The sequence below is a fragment of the Alosa sapidissima genome, chromosome 20, assembly GCF_018492685.1.
Source record: "Alosa sapidissima isolate fAloSap1 chromosome 20, fAloSap1.pri, whole genome shotgun sequence".
Taxonomy (NCBI): domain Eukaryota; kingdom Metazoa; phylum Chordata; class Actinopteri; order Clupeiformes; family Clupeidae; genus Alosa; species Alosa sapidissima.
The window spans coordinates 27,937,567-27,962,240 of record NC_055976.1 but is presented as its reverse complement, the minus strand read 5'-3'; the positions used below and the strand labels follow the sequence as shown (position 1 = coordinate 27,962,240).

At 42.9% G+C, this 24,674-nt stretch overlaps 1 protein-coding gene and 1 long non-coding RNA gene across 3 annotated transcripts; one reads left to right on the top strand and one right to left on the bottom strand.

Moving 5' to 3' along the window:
* The first annotated feature begins 1,750 nt into the window (after window positions 1-1,750).
* Window positions 1,751-2,945, top strand: LOC121694255. 2 transcript variants are annotated; one of them, XR_006025712.1, is made up of 4 exons: window positions 1,751-1,888; window positions 2,024-2,287; window positions 2,494-2,560; window positions 2,805-2,945. It is a non-coding gene; the product is annotated as an uncharacterized LOC121694255 (long non-coding RNA). The 2 variants fall into 2 exon arrangements; XR_006025711.1 differs by having other exon boundaries at window positions 2,494-2,945.
* A 14,488-nt stretch (window positions 2,946-17,433) lies between these two features.
* On the bottom strand, window positions 17,434-22,783 carry lyar (Ly1 antibody reactive homolog (mouse)). Its single transcript, XM_042074304.1, has 8 exons — window positions 22,251-22,783; window positions 22,008-22,122; window positions 21,780-21,887; window positions 21,591-21,674; window positions 20,839-21,277; window positions 20,687-20,749; window positions 20,171-20,256; window positions 17,434-17,681 (listed from the first exon to the last, which is right to left on the bottom strand). Exons 1-8 carry the CDS (start codon window positions 22,370-22,372, stop codon window positions 17,544-17,546), a joined length of 1,155 nt encoding a protein of 384 aa, XP_041930238.1. The 5' UTR covers window positions 22,373-22,783; the 3' UTR covers window positions 17,434-17,543.
* Window positions 22,784-24,674: the final 1,891 nt, after the last annotated feature.

Sequence of the window (24,674 nt, the reverse complement as noted above, 5' to 3'; positions counted from 1 at the left end):
AGTTCACTCAATTTGTGATGCAGCACGTCCCTGTGGTTGAGTTGCCTGGTTCTGGCAGACTGTAGGCTACCTCAGCTCGGTTTTCACTGGAATAATGTCTCAAATCCTTGAGCTGAAAACGGTTCACAGTCTCAGTTTTTAAAGCCTGCCATTCAGCAAGATAAGGCACTAGAGATTTGTTTTTTTAAAAAAGTGCTTGAACAAGGAAGAGCTCCCAGATCTCCATGAATGAATTTGTAAGGGTGGTCAGTACACACACCTACAGACAGCTGGTGTCTGGCAGGATACATAAGAGTCCACACATTCAACATGACCTTGAACAACGAGTGATTTGTGGCTTACAGTATTTGCACCAACTGCATATTGAAAGACTTGTTTACAAAAGTCAAGGTTAAGTAACACAGCCATACAAATGAGACAGAAGAATAACGTGCTGTTGTCTTGGTTTCAAGAAGGCTTATAGATGGAGACCTGATAATGTGATATCAATATAAAATAGATATAATGTCTTATCAACACATACAGACTGATCACATTCAGAGGAGGGTCTGGACACATAAAAGAAACTTCCTTCTAAAGCTGCTGGGGATGGGGCTCAGTTGCAAGGACAGTTGGACCTGTGGCCCAACCAGCTGACCACTAGCAGACATTAGAGTAGAGTAGAGTCAGTACTCGGTAGCGAAAGCCTTTCCCCAGCAGAGACATCTCTGTTCAGAACACTGCAACTAGTGCCGTGCACCAGTAAACTGGTCTGGCACTCAGGTGACTTTTGTGACCACTGCATCGTCGAGTATACTGTGTCCTTTTGGAGTGCCATTCACTGTGGCATACCTACTGATCCTGAATCTGTGCTAAACTAAACACCGATGCAATGAGGCCAATGATTGAGAGCACTGAGTCAGTTGTCATGATATGACTTTTTTTCCCCCACAGAACCTCTTAAATTGATTATTTAAGATGAGGGAATGGTGCTTGTGGTGTTTTGATATATGAATAATGGCGAATATCTGTTCAGTCCAAATATGAGCCCTTGTCTGTCATAGCAGCACTGTGAGTTATTCCGGTAGACAAGAGTGAAAGATTAGGAGGTGACAGGTGCACAGCTGGAGGCTAGAAAAGGGCCACACTCACACATGTCCTCACAACACAACTCACCTTTAAAATGCACAAATGAGCTCCCTGGAGATTGCCATGCCAGCCTACATGACTAATGCTACTTCAGATGCACAAAGCCATCCGCTTTCCGGGCAACTTTGAATTAATGCATATACATCACACTACATTCATATGCAGCCAATCCCTAAATAGCTTGAGAGAGGGGGGGGTTTGGGGCGCTGGCAGCAAAGTGTGTTCCAGTTGATGACAGGGACATTACATGTTGCTCAATGCCATGCAGAGAGCTCGATACAAAATATATCTTTGTCGTCTTTTGGGAGGGATTCAACAAAAGCTAGATCATAGGGAGGGGCTTAGCGGGGAGTATTTTTAACCGCACAGTAAGCCTAGAAGTACTCAAATCACAAATCTTTACCCTGGGGAGGGAGAGGGAGAGAGAAAGAGAGAGAAACCAGGTACTGCACATCCAGTGTGTGCTTTTTCAAGAAGGATTACTCTGGCGTTCAGATTGAAGCTTGCTCTCCGGGTGCAGCTGTGCTCGTCTTCCACATTTTACAAATATTAAGCAGATTTGTTTCTTCACATGGAGCATAAAGTAAGCTGTGACCGAATATTTTGTCTGAAATGGGTGCGTGAGAGAAAGAAAGATCAGTCACACCCTGACGGTAACAAACACACACAGACACAAAGCAGGGAAACAAGTTGTGAAAGGCAGTTACCATAGTTTCACCATGAGGTAGAATGGCTGGCGCTTTGTTTACAACAGAGGAAGGTGAGAGATGATGTGCTTAGTGGCTCTGTTGATTAGCCCCAAAGGGAGGCTTAAACGAGCCAATGGAATAATTCATGATATGTATCTGAATTTAAAGCTGATTCAAAATGATTACACCTGAAACTTTGTTCTCAGGAGCACAGGTGAAGTTGCAGGGAACCAGTTGCCTGAGGAACACCTTATTAGGCCTATCTGTTATCCAGTTGTGAGCACGCCTACTGATTAGACGCACACTAATTGTGCCCACCTGTGGGAATGACACGGAACCAATGGGCACAACACTCCCTGGAAATTTAAAGGTGTTCTGCGAGACTCGTGGGATGAAAGTTGCCGTCGCTGGCAGTAGGCTACTCTGGAGGACAGGAGCGTTTTCTTGTGCTTATTTCACGCTGGACATCGGTAGGTGGACTTTTATACTAGGCTAACGTATGCAGTTGTGTTTCACCTTGAACTGCAGTATCGTAGTCTGTTGGCTTTAGCTATCTTTGTTTCTCTTGCTAACTAACAAACAAACCTTGGGCTGCTTGGTTAGTGACGGTAAGGGGGGATGATGCATAGTGTTTAGCTTTATGGTGGGCTTAATGTTCCTTTTTTTCCATTTATAGCCGACGCGCCCTCCCTCCTCCACTCGGACTCCTCGGGCCTCTTGCCCATAGCACAAACAAGGCCAAGGTAGGCAGCAATGGCTTACTTGTACTGCCAGTTAACCATGTAGTAATGATTGGGGTTGGTACATGGGTCTAAAGATATATCTATTTGTATGTTATTTATATTTTAAGATTCAAATGCATACATTTTGTACTGATTAAAAGTTCTTTGTATTTATAACTGTAAAATGATGACTTATGTAGCATGTATGTGATGATTGAAGATGATGTATTTTATTAGTAAAATCTTGTTCTTTTGTTTGCTATAGATCACAGCTGGCTGTCAGCGTGACAGCCTGACCACTGTTTTCCCCTGATTAAATTTAGTTTGTGTTTCTTCTTGTTTGTATGCCCCTAGTGGTGACCTGGGGCCCGTTGCACAAAACTAGGATAAGGGATTAAGCCGGGATATCTTGGTTATCCTGGCTCAATTTATCCGTGATCCAGTTGCACAAACGCGGGATGGGGGGCAGCAGGATATGTTATGGTATAAGTTACCATGGCGATTTATTCTGTGGAGCTAGCCTGCTCCAGACCAGGCTAAGTTCCAGGATCTATTTAATCTCATCCCTTATCTCAGTCAGCAGTCACCACAAACGGAAACCAATATTTTTTCCACTGCCCACTACACATTGTTATCACATATACCTAGACCCACTGTCATTATTTAAACGTTTGTGATCATTAAATAACTTTTACATACTCGCCATTCCCGATCTGCATATGCGACAATGTGACGTCACGGGAGTGCCTAACAACCATTTCACGCGTGGTGGTCGCGGAACTAGTTGCAATATTCTCCTTAACAGAGGTGTTGCTGTTTCTTGCTGTTGTGAGAAGGCTATCTACCTACTTCACACGCTCTAGTTGCCATGGTAAATCAGTGAATCTGTGATCGGTGGCGGGGTCTATTTGAGGGAGCCGCGAGCGCGCACTTATCCAGGATAGGTTTCACCTGGCTTGATGAATCCGTGTCTGCTCATCCTGGCTTGCTCGTTGTGCAACCAATTAAGCCTGTACGGTCGTGTTTTGGATTCATTGAGCGCAGCTCAGTAACTTATCCCGGATGTCTTAATTCTGCTTTTGTGCAATAGGCCCCTGCTCTGTCCTTAGCCCATTATTGTGTCTTCCAATGCCAAGTAGCGGCGCTAGGTTGGTTGGATGCAACCGCGAGATAGGCTACGCGTTTGACAGCAATGAGTTGTTAACAGACATGAACCAAAACATATAGCCCAGCAGCAATCTAGGGACTGTTCGTTATTTATTGAAGGGGCCACCGGAGGAATTTTGAGTGCTTCAGTCAAAAGTTGCATGACCCTCCCTTGCCTGCTAGAAATGACCCTCCGACAGAATTGTTAAAAAAGACATGACCCTCCCCTGCCAATTGTCACTGTCTTCCGCCCACGCTGCTTTGCGCCACAGCCACACACTGTGATAACGTTCTTAAATCAATCTTTCCTGTGAGCTTGCATGCTGCCAGTCCTTCCTTTTGAAATGTGTTGCGCCTGTTTGCACAATTTCACAAATAATCATATTAATAATATGACAAATAATCCCTGTGCATGGGGACCGAAACAATGCATGCCAACTTTTTCCGTGTTTCTCACGTATTTTAACTCCCCCCCCCCCCACCCGCTGTCTTGCCGTTTTAATGTTTTCCCGTAGAATATCCCATATTTTAATACTCTCATAACAGCCCTGCCATCGGGCCTGTCTCTGTGTTGCCCTGTTGCTACCCCTTGCCCTTCCAACGAAACAGATGTCTTCAAATCATTGTTTTCCTTGCTTGAAGGCGAACTTAGAATGATGTTAACCTATTTAAGTTTAACGGCGTGATTGTCGTGAGCGCACGATTCATTGGCGCTTGCATGTTCGGCCTTATGTCTACGTGCGCACATGAGGCTACTCAGCTACTAGAGAAAGAATTTCCCCTGTTTGTATGTTCACTCCAAGTTGGCCTACTATAACTTAGGCTACCAACTCTGCACTGTAGACCCTAACTGGCTATTTATATTTTTCTGTGAAATAAGCAAATGTATTTGTTCAACTTTATGAAGCAGAATTACGCATAGGCTACTTGGAACATAACACATTTGACAAAGGACAGATGTATGTTGCTAGTGACAAAATATTAACTTTCAGTGTTTTACGATGTCTTTGTCATGGGGAAGTGTTTTTTCCCCATGCATTTATTCTAGGCTACTGTCAGTGACTGCCGTGAGAAGCGGGTTCTGTGTTTCGTTCATGTCAGTGACTGACGCGAGAGAAGCGGGGTCTGTGTTGCGTTGCGTTAATTTATTTTCAATTGGGCATGCCGTGCCGTGTCGTCCACAGCTCAGTTCTGACAAAGCCGAATGTACTCCTTATGAAACAATGAGTGCGCGCGTTTATATGGTTATATTGCTTGACAGGGGGGATCCCAAGCAGCTTTCAGCCATAAGGCTACTTTGAGAACCTTTCCTAGCCTAATTCACCCGACACTAATATTCAAAATGTTGAAAACTATTTCGGCATAGCCTATTAACTGACCACCCGATTCACGTTGACTGGGGGGGCCATCAGACATTTGTGCCCAGTTAATTCGGCCCTGCCCCAAACAAATCACACCTTCCCACCAGCTGTGATGGCTTAAAAGAAGTCAAGAGGACTCCTAACTCACAGACCTATTCACAAACCGTTTTTTTCATTTTGCCTGTTTTGAAATCCTATGCGGCTACAGGAACTTCCAATCGTGAGGAAGCAATTTTGCATTGTAGGCATAACTAACATGCAATAACGCCACCAACAACAACCAAAACTAGGCTACTCATTGTCAACATGTAAATTAAATGTAACATTATTGTGAATCAAATTAAAAGGTTCTCTTTTGCAAACGTAGGCATAGTAACAGATTAATTTAATAATGTTACAAAGATACTACATCAATCCGTATGTTTCATTAGGCTACTAGGCTATTTGTTTTGCCTTACTCTTGATTCATTTAGGCTAGGCCTTTTTATTCAGTTATTCATCATCTTCTGTCCTTGTGTAGCGCACGCATTCTCAGACCTATCACCTGCCACTCATCGTAAGGGAGGTGTTTGGAATCATTCCCGCGTTACAATCATCAGCCAATCAAGGTGGTCACTTCAGTCAAGCTCGTGCATGAGTAATAACGTCATCCAGGCCTAGCAGAGAAGGGGGGCTACAGGGGCTCTAGCACCTGCCCTTTTGCCCCTTTGATGTCCAAGTGCCCTTTTGACAAGACCCGTTTTTTACTTTTTAAAATTTGTAATACTTCCGCTAGTTCCAACATAAATATTCCCTTAAATGTCTCATTAATAGTTTGTGAAAATCAGAAATTTACAAAAATAACAATTTTCTGTGTTAATTGAAATGCCTTGCGGCCACCAATCCGTGACGTCATACATTCAGTGAACTCTCAGAAGGTGCACGCAGGCACAGTGCTGCAGGAGACGTTTGGGAGCACGGTAAGGTCACTTGGCAGTTAGCCTATCTGAACATGCAATAGTATTCAGCTTAGAGATAGAGAATAAAATGTTTAAAGTTGTTTCATGTTTAATGAAGTAGGCTATCAAACCCGTTTTAACCATGTCATGATCCATCCATTTCAATAACCTGGCAGCTTCGAAAATCTAAGGCTGAACGTTCATATCATATTCTGTTTAGGTTACTATGTTATAGACCTAGTTCATAAAACAGAGTAGGTAAACCTTTTCTAAATAGTCATAAGCCGACGACATGGGCTACTGTAGTTGTTTAACTAACCCAATTCCACACGTTGTTCTCTGTTTACAGTAGGCCTAGGCTACATTATGAGTCATTTCACTCAGTGGCCATACTCACAGCATGTGAATCTGCAACGTGACACCAGCTTGCTAATGGTGGTAGTTCACTGTGATAAACATTAAAATTATAGCCTGACAAGCCAGACTAGGCAATAACGTATTTGCTGCCGCTAGGGTGCGTCTAGATCAGTGGTCCCCAAACTTTTTCTTCCAAGGGCCAGCTCACTATGCCTGGCTCTAAGAGAGGGCCAGAGTATATTAGTAACCATAAATAGCTTAGTGCTGTGAACAACAGCAGTCTACCTTAGTTGAATATTCCATTACATTTAATCATAGGCTACTGCAATTTAATACCATTGTTAGCTGTGTTTATATTGCAATCATGCCATATCAGTGTAAAATGTAGCTCAAATGAAATAATACTAATAAAAAAAATAGCATTCCCAAAAGTATATTTTATTCAAAATGTGTGAACTCTGAACTCTGTGTCATTGCATACACAGCTCAAGTTGTGAACAAAGTATATGTAGGATATTGCTTGAAGTTCTCCAACTATGAGAGTTTTATGAAGTGCTGGCAAAAACATCTGAAATGACCAATTTCACTCACCTGATGAGAACTTTGTGAATTTGTATGAACATTTGAACGAGTGAATAAAAAATAGAAATAACTAGAAAAGCATTTCCTTAAGGAAATACAGTGCATGAAAATGCAAAAATATGATGGGTTTATTTGGTTAAATTATTTGCTTGGTAGATAAGGTTTAATATAGTTGGAATGACTGAACAATTAAATAGGTTGATAATTTAAATGGTTAAATTATTTAGGCAGATAGTTGACGATAACTAACAGTTGGAATGGCTCCAATGTTTGCTAGCAGTTATGCTAACTATGTTAACAAACATAATAATGATAACCAAGTTGCTATGCTAACTAGCATGCTAACAATGTTAAAATGTTAACTATGTTAACCATATGACTTAGCTAACTTCGCTAATCATTTTTAACAGTTATGCTAACTAGCATGCAAACATGCTTGCATGCTAACTATGCTAACCATGTGACTTAGCTAACTTAGCTAACTTAGCTAATCATTTTTAGCAGTTTTGCTAAACATGTTAATTAGCATGCTAACATGCTAACTATGTGACTTAGCTAACTTAGCTAACTAGCTACAGTGGGTAGGAGTCATAGTTGATGACAAGTAACAGTTACAATGGCTGAACAGTTAAAAAGTTCAGTAGTTTAAAGGGTTACATTGTTTAACAGTGAAATATTGTAGTGAGGACTTTTATTTTGAAACAGTTTTTGGCAGAGGAAGCAGTTGAACAGGATGTGTAGTCTTAATAGGGCCAGTTTGTATGCTTAAAGCCTGAGACTGGCAGTTGATCCAGGTGGCCCGAACACCTGCCATAGGATTCTAATTGCTTAACGGCTCTATTGTGATGTCATCAGCCCATGTTAAGTCTATGGGGAAATTTTGACTAGTTTTTAATTAATAGTTTAAAAAGTATAAAAGTTACAAAGCTGAAAAATACATAGCACCCATGTCCTAAGTAAGACCTACGTAACATAGTTTGAATGAAGTTTCTACGTTAAACGGTTGAAGCTGCATTAAACGCGTTAGAAGAAGAAGAATAAGAAGAAGCCTAGGAAGAACAGTACAGTGCATTTTCATGCACTGTAATAAAATGCCTTGGAAGAACAGTACAGTGCATTTTCATGCACTGTAATAAGAAGAAGCCTAGGAAGAACAGTACAGTGCATTTTCATGCACTGTAAGAAGCCTAGGAAGAACAGTACAGTGCATTTTCATGCACTGTAATAAAATGCCTTGGAATAACAGTACAGTGCATTTTCATGCACTGTAATAAGAAGAAGCCTAGGAAGAACAGTACAGTGCATTTTCATGCACTGTAATAAGAAATTTTGGAAGAACAGTATAGTGCATTTTCATGCACTATAATAAAGAAGCCTAGGAAGAACAGTACAGTGCATTTTCATGCACTGTAATAAGAAGAAGAATAAGAAGCCTAGGAAGAACAGTACAGTGCATTTTCATGCACTGTAAAAAGCCTTGGAATAACAGTACAGTGCAGTTTCATGCACTGTAATAATAATAAAATGCCTTGGAATAACAGTACAGTGCATTTTCATGCACTGTAATAAGAAGAAGCCTAGGAAGAACAGTACAGTGCATTTCCATGCACTGTAATAAGAAATTTTGGAAGAACAGTATAGTGCATTTTCATGCACTATAATAAGAAGAATTCGGATAACAGTAGAGTGCATTTTCATGCACTCTAATAAAATGCCTTGGAATAACAGTACAGTGCATTTTCATGCACTGTAAAAAGCCTTGGAATAACAGTACAGTGCATTTTCATGCACTGTAATTATCCCAGAAATATGACTTGAATAAAAGTTAGTTAGTTATTAACAATTAATTGATACACTTTTAGAATACTTTGAGCACTGATGCAGTCATCATAGGCCTCTTACATTGTTTGCAGGTACAGTAGGCCTACATTTCATTCTGTTTTCTATGGCAAACGCGAAACAGCGGCAAAACAACAAAAAGAGTATTACATCTGTACTGTTAAGACTCGCCATAGAGAATGAATGGGGGAAATTAAGGAGGTTATACTTTGACGATGTCGTACTCCCATGCGGGCCAGATGCTATATACCACTGACATGTTTTGGGGGGCCACCCAAAATGAGTTGGCGGGCCGTAGTTTGGGGACCACTGGTCTAGATTTTTAGGCTATTCAAATTAGCTTTGAATTTAATCAATAAGATGGAAGATGTTTTATTTTGATATAATTTGCATGAAGCCTATGTATTCTCTATTGGGTTGTAATCAAAATTAAGTTTTAAATAAAGTTAACACGTTTTCTGAAACTTTTGTTCCATATGCCCTTTTTTAAATTTGAGCCCCTGCCCCTTCAAAGGTCTCTGCACGCCCCTGACGTCATCCATAGCAACGAAGACTCACTGACTCTTACACTGTTAGTCAAAGATTCTAGAGCGCTCAGCTCCAGAATCTGTTCAAGAGTTGTCATTTTCCCTTATTAAGAGTAGCCTAGGTCTGAAAGGATTTGTGAATAACTTAATAAGAGAAACTCCTATAGCTAAAATCTTTTATTGCTATTTAGGAGTAGCCTACTCCTAGTGGTAAGATAAAAGGCTTTGTGAATATGGCCCCTGGTGTCTAACCCAATGCATAGCCCATTTACACAAAATAATGGTCGAATATTAGGCTACTGATAATTGTTATTTAAGAACACGCAGAGCACCAAAAACATCTTGCTCGTAAAAAATCATCATACCGCACATTGTGGCGGGTCTGTTATTTAACCTACTTACTGTAGGCTGCGCAAACCACAGGCCTTTATTTTGGGCAAGCCTGCATTCGAGGCAGGCCTTCTGTTGAAGAATTTTATATAAAGCCTGCGCTTTAACAGTAATCCTCCTGCCCCCGATACCACAGCTGTGGATAGTGTGGAATGCAAGTAATAACACAATCCAATGTGTGTCTCAATTGTCCCCCGCTGACCACCTCACACATTTCTGTAGATTTTGCAACGACCTTACATGACACAATGCCATAAAATGCCAGTGTTTAGGACACCGAATAATGTTTGTAATGATACCAGTTAGGCCTACGTTCAACAGTAACATAAGTGTAATGAGCTATTCATTGTCGAAGGTGCATGGTGAAGTGAAATTCTTACTTTGGAAAACAAACATTTGCCGATATCATTGGATACATGATGGCCAGTTCAGACAAATCCGAAATTACTCATTTTGAAACATTTTAGTCCGGTGATTGGACTGTTCAGTTTCCTCATGTGTGTTTAAGGTAATACTGTTCTCCTTGGGACAAGCCTTTTGGGAAACATTGGTATTGAGATGATCATTCAGTTCTCCCAGAATCCACAGCGCGAAACATCGTGGGAATCTCGAGCACAGTCCAGCACGCTGGCTTTGCACAGCTCCCCCAACAAGCCATTGCCATCCTCGGCGCGGGCGTCACACATTCAGTCTAGCAATTAGTCTCTGGCACTGCCACACAGCAGGTGGGGTGCACACACCGCAAGAGCCCTACTCACCCTGGGGAACCACAACCACCAGTGGCCCAATGCGGGGCATGCTAGCAGTCACCTGGTCTGTCGCCTCTCGTCCCCAGCTCCCTTCAGAGAACGCCCTCAGGTCGCACTTTCACAGTGTGCACCACTGCAACATTCCTCCAACACCTGGCGGGGCCTAGCCTCCACTGCCACAGACTCCCCGGCACTGCACCTCCGATGCTCCACTCCGTCGTCTCGCCAGTCGGGGCAGCAGACTCCAGTTCCATCGCAGCCGGACCACGCTGCGCACAGCTACAGCTACCGACGTTGGCGTCCCTCCTCTGCTGCCTTGTCGCAGAGCTGTCCTCCGCTGCTCCCGGCCACTCCACACCGCCACAATCGCGCCAAGGCCTAGACCTTCTCTCTGGCTCGTGCCATCGGATTTCACACAACAAACTTTTTTTTTCCCTTATTTTTCTAAAGAGTACCGGCAAACAGGCCGACTCGAACAGGCTCCGCCAACCATCCTCAAGGCACCACCTCATCAGCCAGGGCCACCGCCAACTCCAGCCTAAAGCTGTCCGGCGGGGGCAGGGGCTCAAGGTCTTCTCTCGGTGAAGTCAGCGTCCAGGCCAGCGTCACTACCTTATTTTCCAAGGCCGCTTCCTCAGACCGCTCTCCCAGTCGCGTGAAGTCCTTCTCCGCTGTGGCTACTGCATCAAAACCCTCTTCAGGCAAGCACTCCTCCCGTAGCCAGGCCCAGGCGACGGCTGGTCTCCGTAATCCGTAGGCCTCTGTAAGCTTTTTAGTACCCCTTACAAGGGTTCTCTTCGGATCTTTTTGCTTGGGCCTCCACCTAGCGGTGAGCATGGACGGATTATGAACTTTCGGGCCCCTGGGCCCAGATGTATTAAGGGCCCCCCATTAATTGTCGCATATGTGGAAGGGGGGGTTTGGAGGTCCTTCCAAACCCCCCATTTGTTTGATGTGATTTCCTGTATTCTGGTGCATTTTGGGGATGGCCAATACTAAATTCAATCAGATTCATAGCCTACATCCTGATGTGTTGATATTGAGGCAATGATTTCATGCAAAGGCTTGGGCTTCAGGGCTCCCTGACCCCTTGGGCCCCTGGGCCGGGCCTGGTAGGCCCGTGCAGTAATTCATCCCTGGCGGTGAGGTCTCCCACTCCCGGCTCCTCCAGCACTGAAGACACTGTCTCCTACAGAACGCAACTTGCTCCTCCATGGAAAACGTGCCCATCTACAGGTGCTGCTTTGGAAAGCAGCAGACCGTCCTGATCCACCGGCTGTGGATATAACCACGTTTGGAAGGAGTTAGAAGACAGGTATGAAGAAAGGAGAGGAACTTGCCCACCCTCGATTCAAGTCCTGTTGCTCCACCTGATTTGTTAGATGTTATCAGCTGTAACTGCAAAGCTGGGTTAAAACTGTGTATACAGTACATGTATCTGGAAAGTGCAGCTGTAGGCCTGGCCTGTACTAGTTATTGTTTCTGCAAAGGCAGTGATGTTACATGTGGCAATATATTTACACAGCAAAAACAGCAGAAGGACAGGGATGAAGAGTCTGGAGAAGACGGCGACAGGACAACGGATGAGGACCGTGAGGAGTAGTAGAGGCTAGTTCTTCCCTTTGTTACTCAATTGTGTCACAGCAGAGGGCCAGTGAATAGCTATTTCCAAAATGATTGTGGAATTCAGAAATAACTTGAGGATCCAAATTATTCCTAAACACTGAAAATTTTTATCCTCCAAAAATCTGTCTAAATCGCCCCCAAAAACTCAAAATAAAGTGTATTGAAACATGATACCGAGTGTGAACGTATGTCTCATAGCCCATCTCAGCTTGTCCCCTGCACTCCAAAATCTGGCGCTAGTTAGCCGATGCTACCAACAGCTTTTTCAATAGTGGTGCTTCGGCATTGGGCTAGCCATGCAAATAAATCACTGTTTTACACCAATTTACGAGGCTCAATGTATCTCCACACTTCATTGGTAGACTTCCGAGGGCCCTGACATTTAAAACGAGACATTGAGAACTTTGAAAAAGCACTGGTAGTTTACTTACAAGACGATTTATACAGACAGTATCTTCACGAAGTTTAGCGTTTGCAGCCATCTTGAATTTAGTCACGATAAGTCGAGCAACGAGTAAGAATGAACAGGTATGATAAGGGATCAGATTCCAAAAATAATTCAGTGGAAATGCATGGATTCCAGTTTCTTCCAGTAGCAGCAACTGGAATCCATGCATATAAAAAATCTGTTTTTTGATTGATCAAGAGGGGGGACTGTAGAATTCTGGGGTATTCTCTCTGTATTCTGATGTGTTCATATGTTACATCTGTGTGTAGTATACAACGGGGAGAGGTCCATTTTATTGTACATAACTGTGCCTTAGGCCTGTGTACCAGCAGGAAGGTCATACAGGCCGATGTTTAGGAACATCCGAGGAACATCAGTGATAACATGGGCCGAGGGAGACAGCATGTCTGCCTATTCGGGCTAGTACTGTATCTCCATCTGGCCAGGGCCGGGTTTTGTACACTGGTTGGCACCTGCCACGTTGGCATGATTGACGTTTGTATGTTTTAGTATAACAGTCTTTGTCACGGAGACGGATCGAGAAAGCGACCCAAGGAGCATCTTCTGTCGGAAAGCTCAGCAGCCGCTTCTAATAACAACCACAACTGTTAGACTCTGCACAGTTTTACTGTTTGAGACTTAACCTGTGTTCTGTACAGAGCCCCGGATATGTCATGGGGAAAAAAAATAATAAGTTGTGGCCACGAAATAGCAATTCGTTCCCACAAAGTACTAATTTGTGGCCACAAAATATTAATTAATTCCCACGAAATAGTAATTTGTGGCCACGAAATATGTATAGTCTAACGTGCACTGGACAGCTGGGTGAGCAAATCGAGCGCCAGTAGAAGCCTGTCGTGTCTTTTCTCATCACTCCTCACCAGCTCTCAATTCTCTGGTTTGCAGTAGGGTACAACCGGGACGATTGAAACGGGGGACGAATGAAACATTCCGGTTTTCTCCAAGTGCAACGATGATAGACAGACATCATTTGGACAAAACATAGAGCATATTAACCTCCGTTGCTCAGCCAAATGCCATCCTGTTCCGTCCTGTTATCAAACGATTTCTGATGGTCACAAGTTTACTTCTTTAGCGGTTTATTTTTTTGGATTATTAAAGAGTGTTTTTCATTTAAAGGATTGACTTCATGCTTATGCAGTAGAGCATTTAGTGCTCTCCCCAATCCCAGACGTTCACATTGCATGTTTGTTTGTAATGGATGCAAAACAGCCTATAATGCTAAATGTCTGTGGGGGGACGACTAAAACACCTATTTGTCCCGACCACGCAGTAAACCCCATTTATTTTAAGTCAATGCACAAAGTATCTGTGTTTATACTATATTTTATGCAGGTGAGACATGGAAAAGCAGTTTTAGAAAGATGCAAATATATCAGGTAGGGGGTCGAGTTTTGCCACGTTAACCTATGGAGACTGACGGCCTGTGGGTCATGAAGGGCACTTATTTGGATATGTGGTGTCTTTAACCACATAAAAACAGAGTGAAATAACATTTTGTACTATAGAAACATTATATAATTCGAAACATGCATTATTCTAGCTATATTAATGGCATAGTGCATGCTATTTCCATAACCGCGAAATACGCGCATTACCATGATGGCAATGAGTTGTTAACAGACATGAACCAAGACATATAGCCCAGCAGCAATCTATCTAAAATAACACATACTTGAAGTACCATTCATGGTATGTTGTCAAATATTGAAGTTGTGGGAAGTGTACATAATTTAAGCTGTATGTTTCATTCGTCCCCCATGCTGTTTCATTTGTCCCAGCCAGGAGGGACGAATGAAACATAACGCACGTTCGACTTCTCCTTAAATAACTCTTGAACGGTTTTGTTCAGAGCTGTAAATGCAACTGTATTTGACAGAGGACAGATGTAGGTTGCTAGTGACAAAATATTAACTTTCATTGTTTTACAATGTCTTTGTAAATTACGTTTCATTAAAAAGTTTTTCATTTGTCCCGGTTCTCCATCAGCCTCGGCGTTGCTCCTGACCGTCCATCTATCTCGGCACAGGTCCTCGGGTCAGCGCACCTCTGCGACGCGACGTTTTACAAAAGATAGAAGTGCCCGATATATGATTTCATCAGCGCGCAGCGTATGCAAATAATAACAAAGAAATGGAACAGTGATGGGTGTGGGGGTAGAAGGCGTGAGATGAGGATGGGGAAAAAGTGAGAGTGAGGAGGGGGGGGGGGGAAATGAAGATTCACCTCCAGCTATCTGATGCATGTTTTAATGGAAATATTCACGGCCGCCTTATAAAAAAACGAACGTGTCTCTCTCGTTTGCAAGTCGTACTTACGCCGGTGCAGCGACCTGCCTCTTAAAAGGCTGTGGAGATGCCTCTCGCTAATAATGAATCCCTCCAATGCCAGGCTTTTCAAAATGTCTTTGTATTTCATTCCCAGCCTAAAATAGCACTCTACCATACTATCCCTGTCCATTGTGTGACAGCGGCTGTTCCTGTTTGAAGAGTTGCGCTTGATTTGCTCATCCAGCTGTCCAGTGCACAGCCTATAGGCCTACCTATTTCGTGGCCACAAATTGCCTATTTCGTGGGAACGAATTAATATTTCGTGGCCACAAATTAGTACTTTGTGGTAACGAATTGCTATTTCGTGGCCACAACATTTTCCCCATGACATATCCGGGGCTCCGTAGTTCTGTTATTCATTGTTGTACCATCTACAATAAATCATCTAATCGCCGATCCTGATCCTGCCGTCAAGCTTTATTGACCATCTTCAATACAGACATTAGAACTAAAACACAACGCAACAACCAGAGAATCCAACAGCGTGGAGCCAATCAAATGAATGAATCTCACGGTCAATGCGTGAGAGTTGTCAGCTCTGTGAAAATAAATATAGCTGCAAGCAGCAATGAGGGGGGTCAAGCAGATAGGCTGGAGTTGCAATGGCAACTCAATGCTGTTACATCAGATATATGGCCGTAAGATGTCAGAGCACGTTACATGTTTAGCGACCAAAGATTGCCTGAGATATATGGTCTCTTCCAGTTTGGTGGCTTCGCAGTGGATTTCGATTGGCTGTGTTGGACGAACACTTTTGAATATTGCTTCAAAGATCAAAACATATCTAAGACTAAGTTTGAGGATCATCTGTGCCAGGTTTAGTGACAAATGGACAAAATCTGTGACCTGTGAAAACGTTTACGCATTTTGGACAAAATCTAAGATGGCGGCAAGATTGGTCACGTTGAGGTCACAAGTTGGTATATGTCGGCCGTAGGAACTTCCAGAGTATTAACAGACTTCCCTAGTAAGTTGTAATTATAAACACATCAAGAGTTACAAGCCTAAATGCATTTTTGCTAATTGCAGTGCCCCCTAGAAGTCAACGGTCATTATATTTCTTGAGTGTCCTCCTAATGGGGTGATGAGTCCATGTGGGAAGTTTGGTTATGATCCATGAAAGGGCTGCTGAGATATATGAGCTCACTTCCTATTTGAATGTTTTTGATGAAATCCAATATAGCGGAAATTGTTGTCATAGGGTGCGTTGAACTCGGCTTGGTCCAAGGATTCCAACAATACTTTTTGAAGATCGGTCATACAGGTCAAAGGTTACATGTGTGAATGCACATCCAACGTTGACCTGTTGGTGGCGCTAGAGGTACCGACATGGAACTTGGTGAAATTAATCATGGGACTGTCCCAAATCAGTGTGCCAAACTTTTTACCAGATGGTTCTATGGGCCGCCATAGACTCCCATGGCGGAAGAATAATAATAGGAAAATGTAGAAGCACAATGGGGCTTCGCCCCCCAAAAAACACCTTTCACAAGCTCAAGTCTCATCCATAACAGCTAACTTGACATGGTGTAGTCAAGGCTTTATGCCTCTCCAATAAAATGGCAGAACAGATTCTCTAACCTCAGGTGGGGAGCCATATGGAGTGTGATGAGGAAGGTAAAGTAAAGCAAGCTCCCATATAAGATCCAATCCTGGCTGACTTAATGTGGACAACTTTCATATGCATTGAGCATAAACTGGGAAAATGTACATTTTGTGTCTAATCATTTTTCTTTAAATAGCTTTGTGGTGATATGCATTTCACAATATAACCTAGATAAGGATATAACCATTAAAGCCAGAGCACATATTTATAATACTTGCAAACACATGAGTAAAATCTTCCCCAATACCCGCAGGGTGCAATATATAATTACAGGTAAGCAGCGCGCTGAATAGGGATCAGCTTCAGCATGCAGGATTAACAGGACTCTCTCATAATGGGAGGGAGGGAACTGTGCCTTGCGGACAGCCGTGTGTGTTACAGCGTGTCCAACAGCCTTCTCATTCTCCTGCTGGAAATTGGTCCAGCATTAAGACTTTCACCCGGGGTCCGCCTCTCGCTCGCTCGTTCGCCGGGCCTCTATGGGGCTTCTGTGTCGACGGCCAAGCGAACCCCCCGTTTTGGGTGCCGAGGAATGTGCATTAGCCCCGTCCCGCGTGAGAGTCAAATTTACCTCAGGTGCTCTACCCCACCGAAAACGCCTAATCCCGAAAGATAAGGGTCTGTTTTCCCAGCCCTTTCTCCCGTGTTGAATGAGGTGCGGAGGGAGGAGAGGTTAGGTGTCGTCCTCGGTTCTTATCGCACCAAATTGGTGGCGATTTAGGAGGAGCCTTTCAGCGGCGGCGGCATGTCTTGGCTTGGGGTGAGGAGGCTCACAGTTTCTTCAAAAGGGACACAATAGAGAAATCCCAAGAGATTCATCTAGCTCTTTGGAGTGGAAGAACCAGGCCCACTCGATGCCCAGCGGCTCCTTTTAACATTCAAAGCCCATAGACAGTTCATGACGCCACTTTGACCAGCATGACCTGATGACTCTTCTATTGAATTTAAATTTGGTCAAAATGAAGAAGCAAATGTGGTGGTTCTAACAGAACATTTATTTTTTTTACTAAAAACATTTCATGAGGGAGATTTTTGGAAAAATAGGTCTCTGACAGAATCATTCATGGGCAATGTCACTGAATGCCTACTTCACAAGTCTGACTTTGTCTTTCACAACCTTGAACTTGGGATTGCCGTTGATTTTCTTGTTGAACAGGGAGAAGATCTCTTCCTCTGATCTGAAGTTCCCATTACCACTGAATGAGTAATATGCAGCCAGAACCTGAAAGAGTGGAACAGGTACAGAAATGAAATGAGCAAATCAAGTAGTCACAATTTGGCTTCAACTTGTTCTTCAGAATGTCAAACTCTTCTGTATTGACCGTTCGCAAAACCCCGCCCATCGAACGCAGATGAGCCAATGGCAGTCCAGTAGCTCCGTGCAGGCAGACATGGCCCGTCAACTTCACATTACGGCTCCATAGAAATGTATTGGGAGCCTTGATATTTGTCCGGTTTTATGGGATTTTATAGTGATATTGAGTTGAGTGAGTTGAAAAGGACAGTCAAATGACATGTGTAGGATTAACAACACCGATACACAGAAAAATGCCTTTCAATCTTGATTACATTTTCTGTAATTATGTTAAATTAGATTAAATTCTCTGGTCCCAGATCTCCACTATTTTAAAGTAAAGGGTTACTCCTTAGCAAACCATAACGAAACAGTGCTCCACCACATCCTTGTGGTGTGTGTGTGTGTGTGTGTGTGAGTGTGAGTGTGTGTGTCATAGAGGGGAAATCAATTGGGCTCTGTGGTTTGGTTGCTAGGTTACGGGGACGCTGGCGAGACACGCCGCTCTGTCTGGCGTCATGTTTTTGTTTGTTTTTATGTAATGTTCGTAATTATATGTAATGTCATGTTTTTTTTTTATAGTTTTCGTGTTATTCTTAGTCCTTTTTACTGCTTCTAAGTCAGCTGATGTCGTTGACGTTTGTCCATTGGGAGCTTGCTATGGCTAGCTTTTGCCCTAGCTGGGCATCGGACATCCTTCCATCCATCCGTGAGCGGCGCTGCACCTCACTGTCTGGTCAAGGGGCTCTCTCGGGACAGCTGGACCAAGGCTACTCTGCGAAAGATCTGCCGTGGCCGCAGAGCTGTTGCTGACCTACGAGCTGCCATGCCAACTGCAGACTAACTGGGCCTGACATCCTTCCATCCATCCGTGAGCGGTGCACTTCACTGTCTGGTCGAGGGGATCTCTCGGGACAGCTGGACCTAGGCTACTCTGTGAAAGATCTGCCGTGGCCACCGAGCTGTTGCTGACCTGCGAGCTGCCATGCCAACTGCAGACTAACGTTAACGGTGAAGAGCTACAATCTCACGGAGCAACAAACGGTCGCTGTTAAAAGTCCATCTACACGATCGCCCACTACTTCAGACTGTGCTTCCAGTGATCTCCAGACTGCAGTCTACAAGGCCTAACGTTAACGTTATCTCCAGACTGCCAGTGAATTCACCGGGTTGGTCAGTTGCTAAAGAACTTTGTTGACGTTGCATGTGAAGACACAGCTCTGTGCGCAGTTTTCACGGATCATTGCCCTTGGACACTTTTCAGCTGGTTTGGAAATTGGACTAATTTTATCATTTTTCCCACTTTTTAAAATATATATATATATATATTTTATATTTATATATTTATATTTTTATTTTTTTTTACTTTTTATTTGTTCATTTGTTTTGTTGTCTGTCTTGGTGTCACGGGTACGCTGCGACTACGCCGCTCCGTCCAGCATTTTTTGTATTTGTTATTTTTGATGTCATGGGCACACTGGCGACTATGCCACTCCATCGGGCATCTTTTGTCTTGTTATGTGTCTTGTTTGTGGAGCGGAGCTTTGGGTTGCGCTCTGTGCATGTTTAAATGCGCTTTAAAAATAAAACTGACTTGACATCTGTGGATTAGGCCACACAGTCAACTCAATGTAAGTCAGATAAATAAGGATGTTAATTGTTTTCAGCATTGCCAGGCAGCATTGTATATGATTGAAACTTGGAGGAGACTTGTAGATAACTAACGTTAGCATAGTTAGCTAACCACTGCTAATAACGTGCTAGCTTCGTCACGTCAGAGAAGCATGGGGCTGTGCCACTGATCTTTATAGATCCGTGGGCTGTGTACAGTAGTGTAACATTTATTCACCATATAATAATAAAGTTGAAGTGGCTCTGCAATGTAGGCCATGTTTCCGTTTTTTGGCAGCACCATGTTTCTTACATGACATGGCCCAGTGTCTGTAACATGCATGCAAGTCTATCTAGCACAGCTAGAAGCTAATATTAATATCAGTGAATCACACTCGCCTCCCGTTTAAGTTTTGTCACCCAACAAAGCTAGATATGAGTTTTTATACATGTGTCTCCATGTCATACTGCAGTCTTTCAACGGATTGTAAATTATTGTAAATTAATTTAGGTCCGTGGCTCTCTAAAAGAGCCTCTTGTGCTGTAACTTTTACAGTCTTAACAGCTACTGTACCATTGAATTTCTAGACAACTCCGTTCTGAGTTTGACGGGCGTAGTAACAATAACTAGGGGGCGTGGCTTTTGCGAACGGTCTATTGGAACCATATAAATGGAAATGTATTGTTGTGGCTAAAGTTCTGACTGCAAAGACACAAACTCTGTACAAATATTCTTTACAAAAAAATACAATTACTATCCAATGCCCCTGATCCTTTCAAAAATATCCACACAGAGGGTGAGTCACCTTCTTTCTGAGCTTTTTGACAGCAATGCCTTCATCTGGTGATTGTCTCAATACTGCTTTAATCGTCCCTTTCCAGTTGAATTTGCCTGCAAAGAGAAGTCATCAATATTGCACAGCAAAAGTGAACAAGACATAAGCCAACATCTGGCACCACACCAACATATCACCTGCATGTAATTCTTTCTTTTAAGATTCACTCATCTATCCATGCCATCTATAATGGCTAAATCATATTTGGCTTTAGTACATAAAACCCAACATGATATCAATATGCAGACTGATTCAGCAGAGAACATTTTGCTGACATGCTGATCACAGGAAAGTGACTCAGCACCCCCATATAAACACAACACTGCGCCCTAGTGGTCTCCAGCTGCCGCTGCACCAAACCCATGCTGCTGTTTGGTACAAAATCTTTTTTTCAAATACAGCACTTGAGAGATTGGTTGGGTGCACATAAAGCTAATGATTTTCTATTCAAGCAAAGCAAGTGTTACAAGACAGCTGATACTGTACCTTTGGCATTTGCTTCATTAGCTTCCCCCTCTGCATCATCTGCTACCTCGGAATTTTGCGTGTCTGGATGGTGGCAAAATCAAATAATTCAGAAATGTTCCTACTCAGTTGAATATTAAGTGGATGGCTTTCAAACTGTAACCTGTGCTCACCATCTAAATTGTCTTTTTTCTTCTTGGCTTTCCTCCCAGTATCTTCAGCAGTTTGTCCATTAGAAGTGCAGTCATCCCCCTCCACGTCCTCCATTTTCCTCTTCTTCTTCTTCTTTTTCTCAGGGGCTTCCTCGCTGGGCTGCTGCTCCTCTTCCTCCTGGCCATTAGCGTTAGCGTGAGCTTTCTTCTGCTTCTTCTGCTGCTGCTGCTGCTGCTCCTCTTCCTCCTGGCCATTAGCGTTAGCGTGAGCTTTCTTCTGCTTCTTCTGCTGCTGCTGCTGTCGCTCCTCTTTCCGTTCCCGTTTGTTCTTCTTCTTCTTCTCTTTCAGAGGGGCCACCTCCTCCGATGCTTCTTGCGGTGCCGACCCATTCTCCTCAGCCTTACTGGTCCCATTGGTCTTATCTATAGGCGCTTCCTGATTACCTTGCTTCTCTGGACCCTTCAATGATCACAGAACAAATATTGCCATTTCAATATTCCTCAACAGTGGTTAATAAATATGCTGCTTTTGTACCCTTTTTGGCTAGTATGATATTGCTGAGAAGGCCTGAAAGGCTTGACAATGGTTCACTTTAAAGTTTCCTTGCCACAAAAGGATATAATTAGTAACAAACAAAACCAAAGTAAACAAATAAAAAATATATCAGTATTGATATCGGTTATTGAACTAATCGTTATTTTAAACATTGGTACCGGCCCAGAATTTCACAATCTGTGCATGCCTAGACTAAACAGATTCTCAAATCACTTACATTGGTTGTGGCTGCAGAGAAGACTTCCCACACCTGGTCATGCAGGGAGGTATTGTGGATCCTCAGACTGTTCTGCATCCAGTTCTACACAACAGAAACAGTGAAACACACTTCAGAGACAAACTTTTAATTCATCCCAAGTGCAGAAACAAAATCATGCTGAAAGTCTTCAATGCTGTAGGCCCATACCTGAAATTTTGCCTTCTTTCTTGGAACATTGTCATACGAACTGACTTGTTTGAGAATGTCCCTTAGCTTTGGAGTCACTCCTGGTTTGTCCATAGCTTCATGAATTCTCTGAGGGGGAAAGAGTGTTGTTTTCAACCTTACGTCTCACCGTGTCTTACATGCCATTTCATATATGATCTATAACCGAGCCACTTTAATAAATAATGAATGATAAATTAATCAACTTACTTGAATCCATTGCTGTTGCTTGACATCACCTTTGTTGGACTTGGCCTCGTAGCCTTTGCCACCATATTTCTGGTCTTCGCTAATGCATTTGTTATGGTCCTTGTAGTCGTCTCCCCTGCATAACCATACAGGTTCAAATAAATTAGACATCTAGGGTGACAGCAAAGTCAGCTGATTTAACATAGCACATGCTCAGAAGATTGCACAAAAATAACGACACCGAAACAGTCAAATGCCACGTACCAAAAGTCTTTTCCACAATCAATACACGAGAGTACTTCACAATTCCGACATTTCATTACATGTTTGTCCACCTGAGCTTTCTTCAACGACTCCCCGCACGCATTGCACGTGAAAAACACCATTGTTTCAAAGCAGTCAAGCTGTTTCAACAGCAAAATAAACAATTTCCCGCGTACGAACAGTTATCTTCTTTATTTAATACAAACTCATGTACTCAAGTTTTCCAAGTGAGCAAATGTTAGCCGCAACATTAGGATAAGTTAGTTACCCGACCGGTTAGTGCAAAAACTGAGATCTAAAGTAACGGGGCCGAAGTACAATTACGTTAACACAAAACTCTAAGGCAAACTTCCTCACGCTATAAAACACATTTTTAAAAGTTCCCGACCTAAATCTAACCAGTACACGCTTACAGACTTTGAAAACGATTTTCTTTTCCTATCTCGTACTCATGCCGACTGTTCTCGTGTTGTGTAGGTTCCTGAATGTGCACCTACAATTCCTGCCGTGGGGAAACACTCACTAGAAAAGTTGTGTTCCTTTCCTTGTGCTTCTAGCCTAGAAATCTAGACGCACCCTAGCGGCGGCAAATTAATTTGCTCAGCCTGTACGTCTAGTATCAAACCATAGGGATTTCTATTGGTTGACGCCATGGACTTCATCCAATCACAGCGCTCTATTTTGTTAGAGAGTCTTAAGGCGGGCTTAACAGGATAACGACAGTCCTGTGAAGAACATCATCTGCAAAATGATTCCACCTACGCTTGACCGTCACCAGTTTGCCTACAGACAGAATAGATCTACTGATGATGCCATCACCAGCGCACTGCATACCTCCCTGACACACCCTGTAAGGATCAAAGTCAAAGTCAAAGTCAGCTTTATTGTCAATTTCTTCACATGTTCCAGACATACAAAGAGATCGAAATTACGTTTCTCACTATCCCACGGTGAAGACAAGACATTTTACCAATTTAAGTCCACAGACAAACATAACATTCAAGTAAACAAAAAAGTAAGTAAATAAGTAAATAAGAGGGCACATATAATAATGAAAAAATAAGAGCAGCAAAATTTGGTTGAAATTGTGCATGGACAGTCAATAAGGATGCTGTTTGTAGACTACAGCTCGGCCTTTAACACCATTGTCCCCAATATACTCGACGGCAAGCTCAGGAGTCTAGGAATGCACAGCGGCCTATGTAGCTGGATACTGGACTTCCTCTCTGGACGAAAACAGGTGGTGAGAATGGGCTCCATCACATCCTCCTCCTTGACCATCAGCATGGGAGCTCCGCAAGGTTGTGTTCTGAGCCCTCTCCTCTACTCCTATATGCATGACTGTGTGGCTATACACAACACCAACACCATCATCAAGTTTGCAGATGACACCACTGTAATCGGTTTAATCACAAACAATGACGAAACAGCCTACAGAAACAAAATCAACAACCTTATGAATTGGTGTAAAGGAAACAACTTGTCTCTGAATGTGTCCAAGACGAAGGAATTGATAGTTAACTTCAGGCGGAAAGAACAACAGTTTGAATCCATTAACATCAATGGTGAGACTTTAAGTTCCTGGGCGTTACCATCTCAGAAGACCTCACCTGTCAGTCACACTCAGAACACTAAAAAAAGGCCAACAACGTCTGTACCACCTCAGACGACTGAGAAAGTTTGGTATGCGACCCAAGATCCTAAGGTCTTTTTACAGAGGCACCATTGAGAGCATCTTGACTGGGACCATAACTGCATGGTATGGGAACTGCTCTCAATACAATAGAAAAGCACTTCAGAGAGTTGTGCGTACAGCACAGACCATATGCGGCTGTGACCTACCATCCATACTGGAGTTATTTGAGGGAAGATGCATTAGGCAAAAAAAATCTTGAATGATCCTAGTCATCCCAACCATGAACTATTTGAGCTATTACCATCTGGCAAACGATATAGAAGCTTGAAAGCTCGTACCACCAGACTCCAAAGTAGTTTCTTTCACCAAGCAATTAGATTGCTGAACTCATGCTGAAGACAACAAGGCACTTTTTTTTTCCTACACACACACACACACACCCTTTCATTTATTTATTTTTTGAGGAGAAAAAAAACACAACGAATTTTACTCTATTATAAACCTATAATGAGATGTAATAAAAGAAATCTTGAATCTTCAATCTATGCTGTACGCTGGGCAAACTAATAAAACATGTTGAACTGTCTCCATTTCCCTGCAGTTATCACAATGGCCCGTGGCATGTTTGCCAATAACATGAAGATGATGGTTCAGCCTAGTGTGGCCTATCCTAAGCCTTGTTATTATTTGCTCTTCTTTTCGGCTCCAGCTGCACTCTTCTGGTGGGCACCTGTTTTTGTATAGTGCGAAGGAAGTCAGTAAAAGTCGGCTACACCATTTCCTGTTTC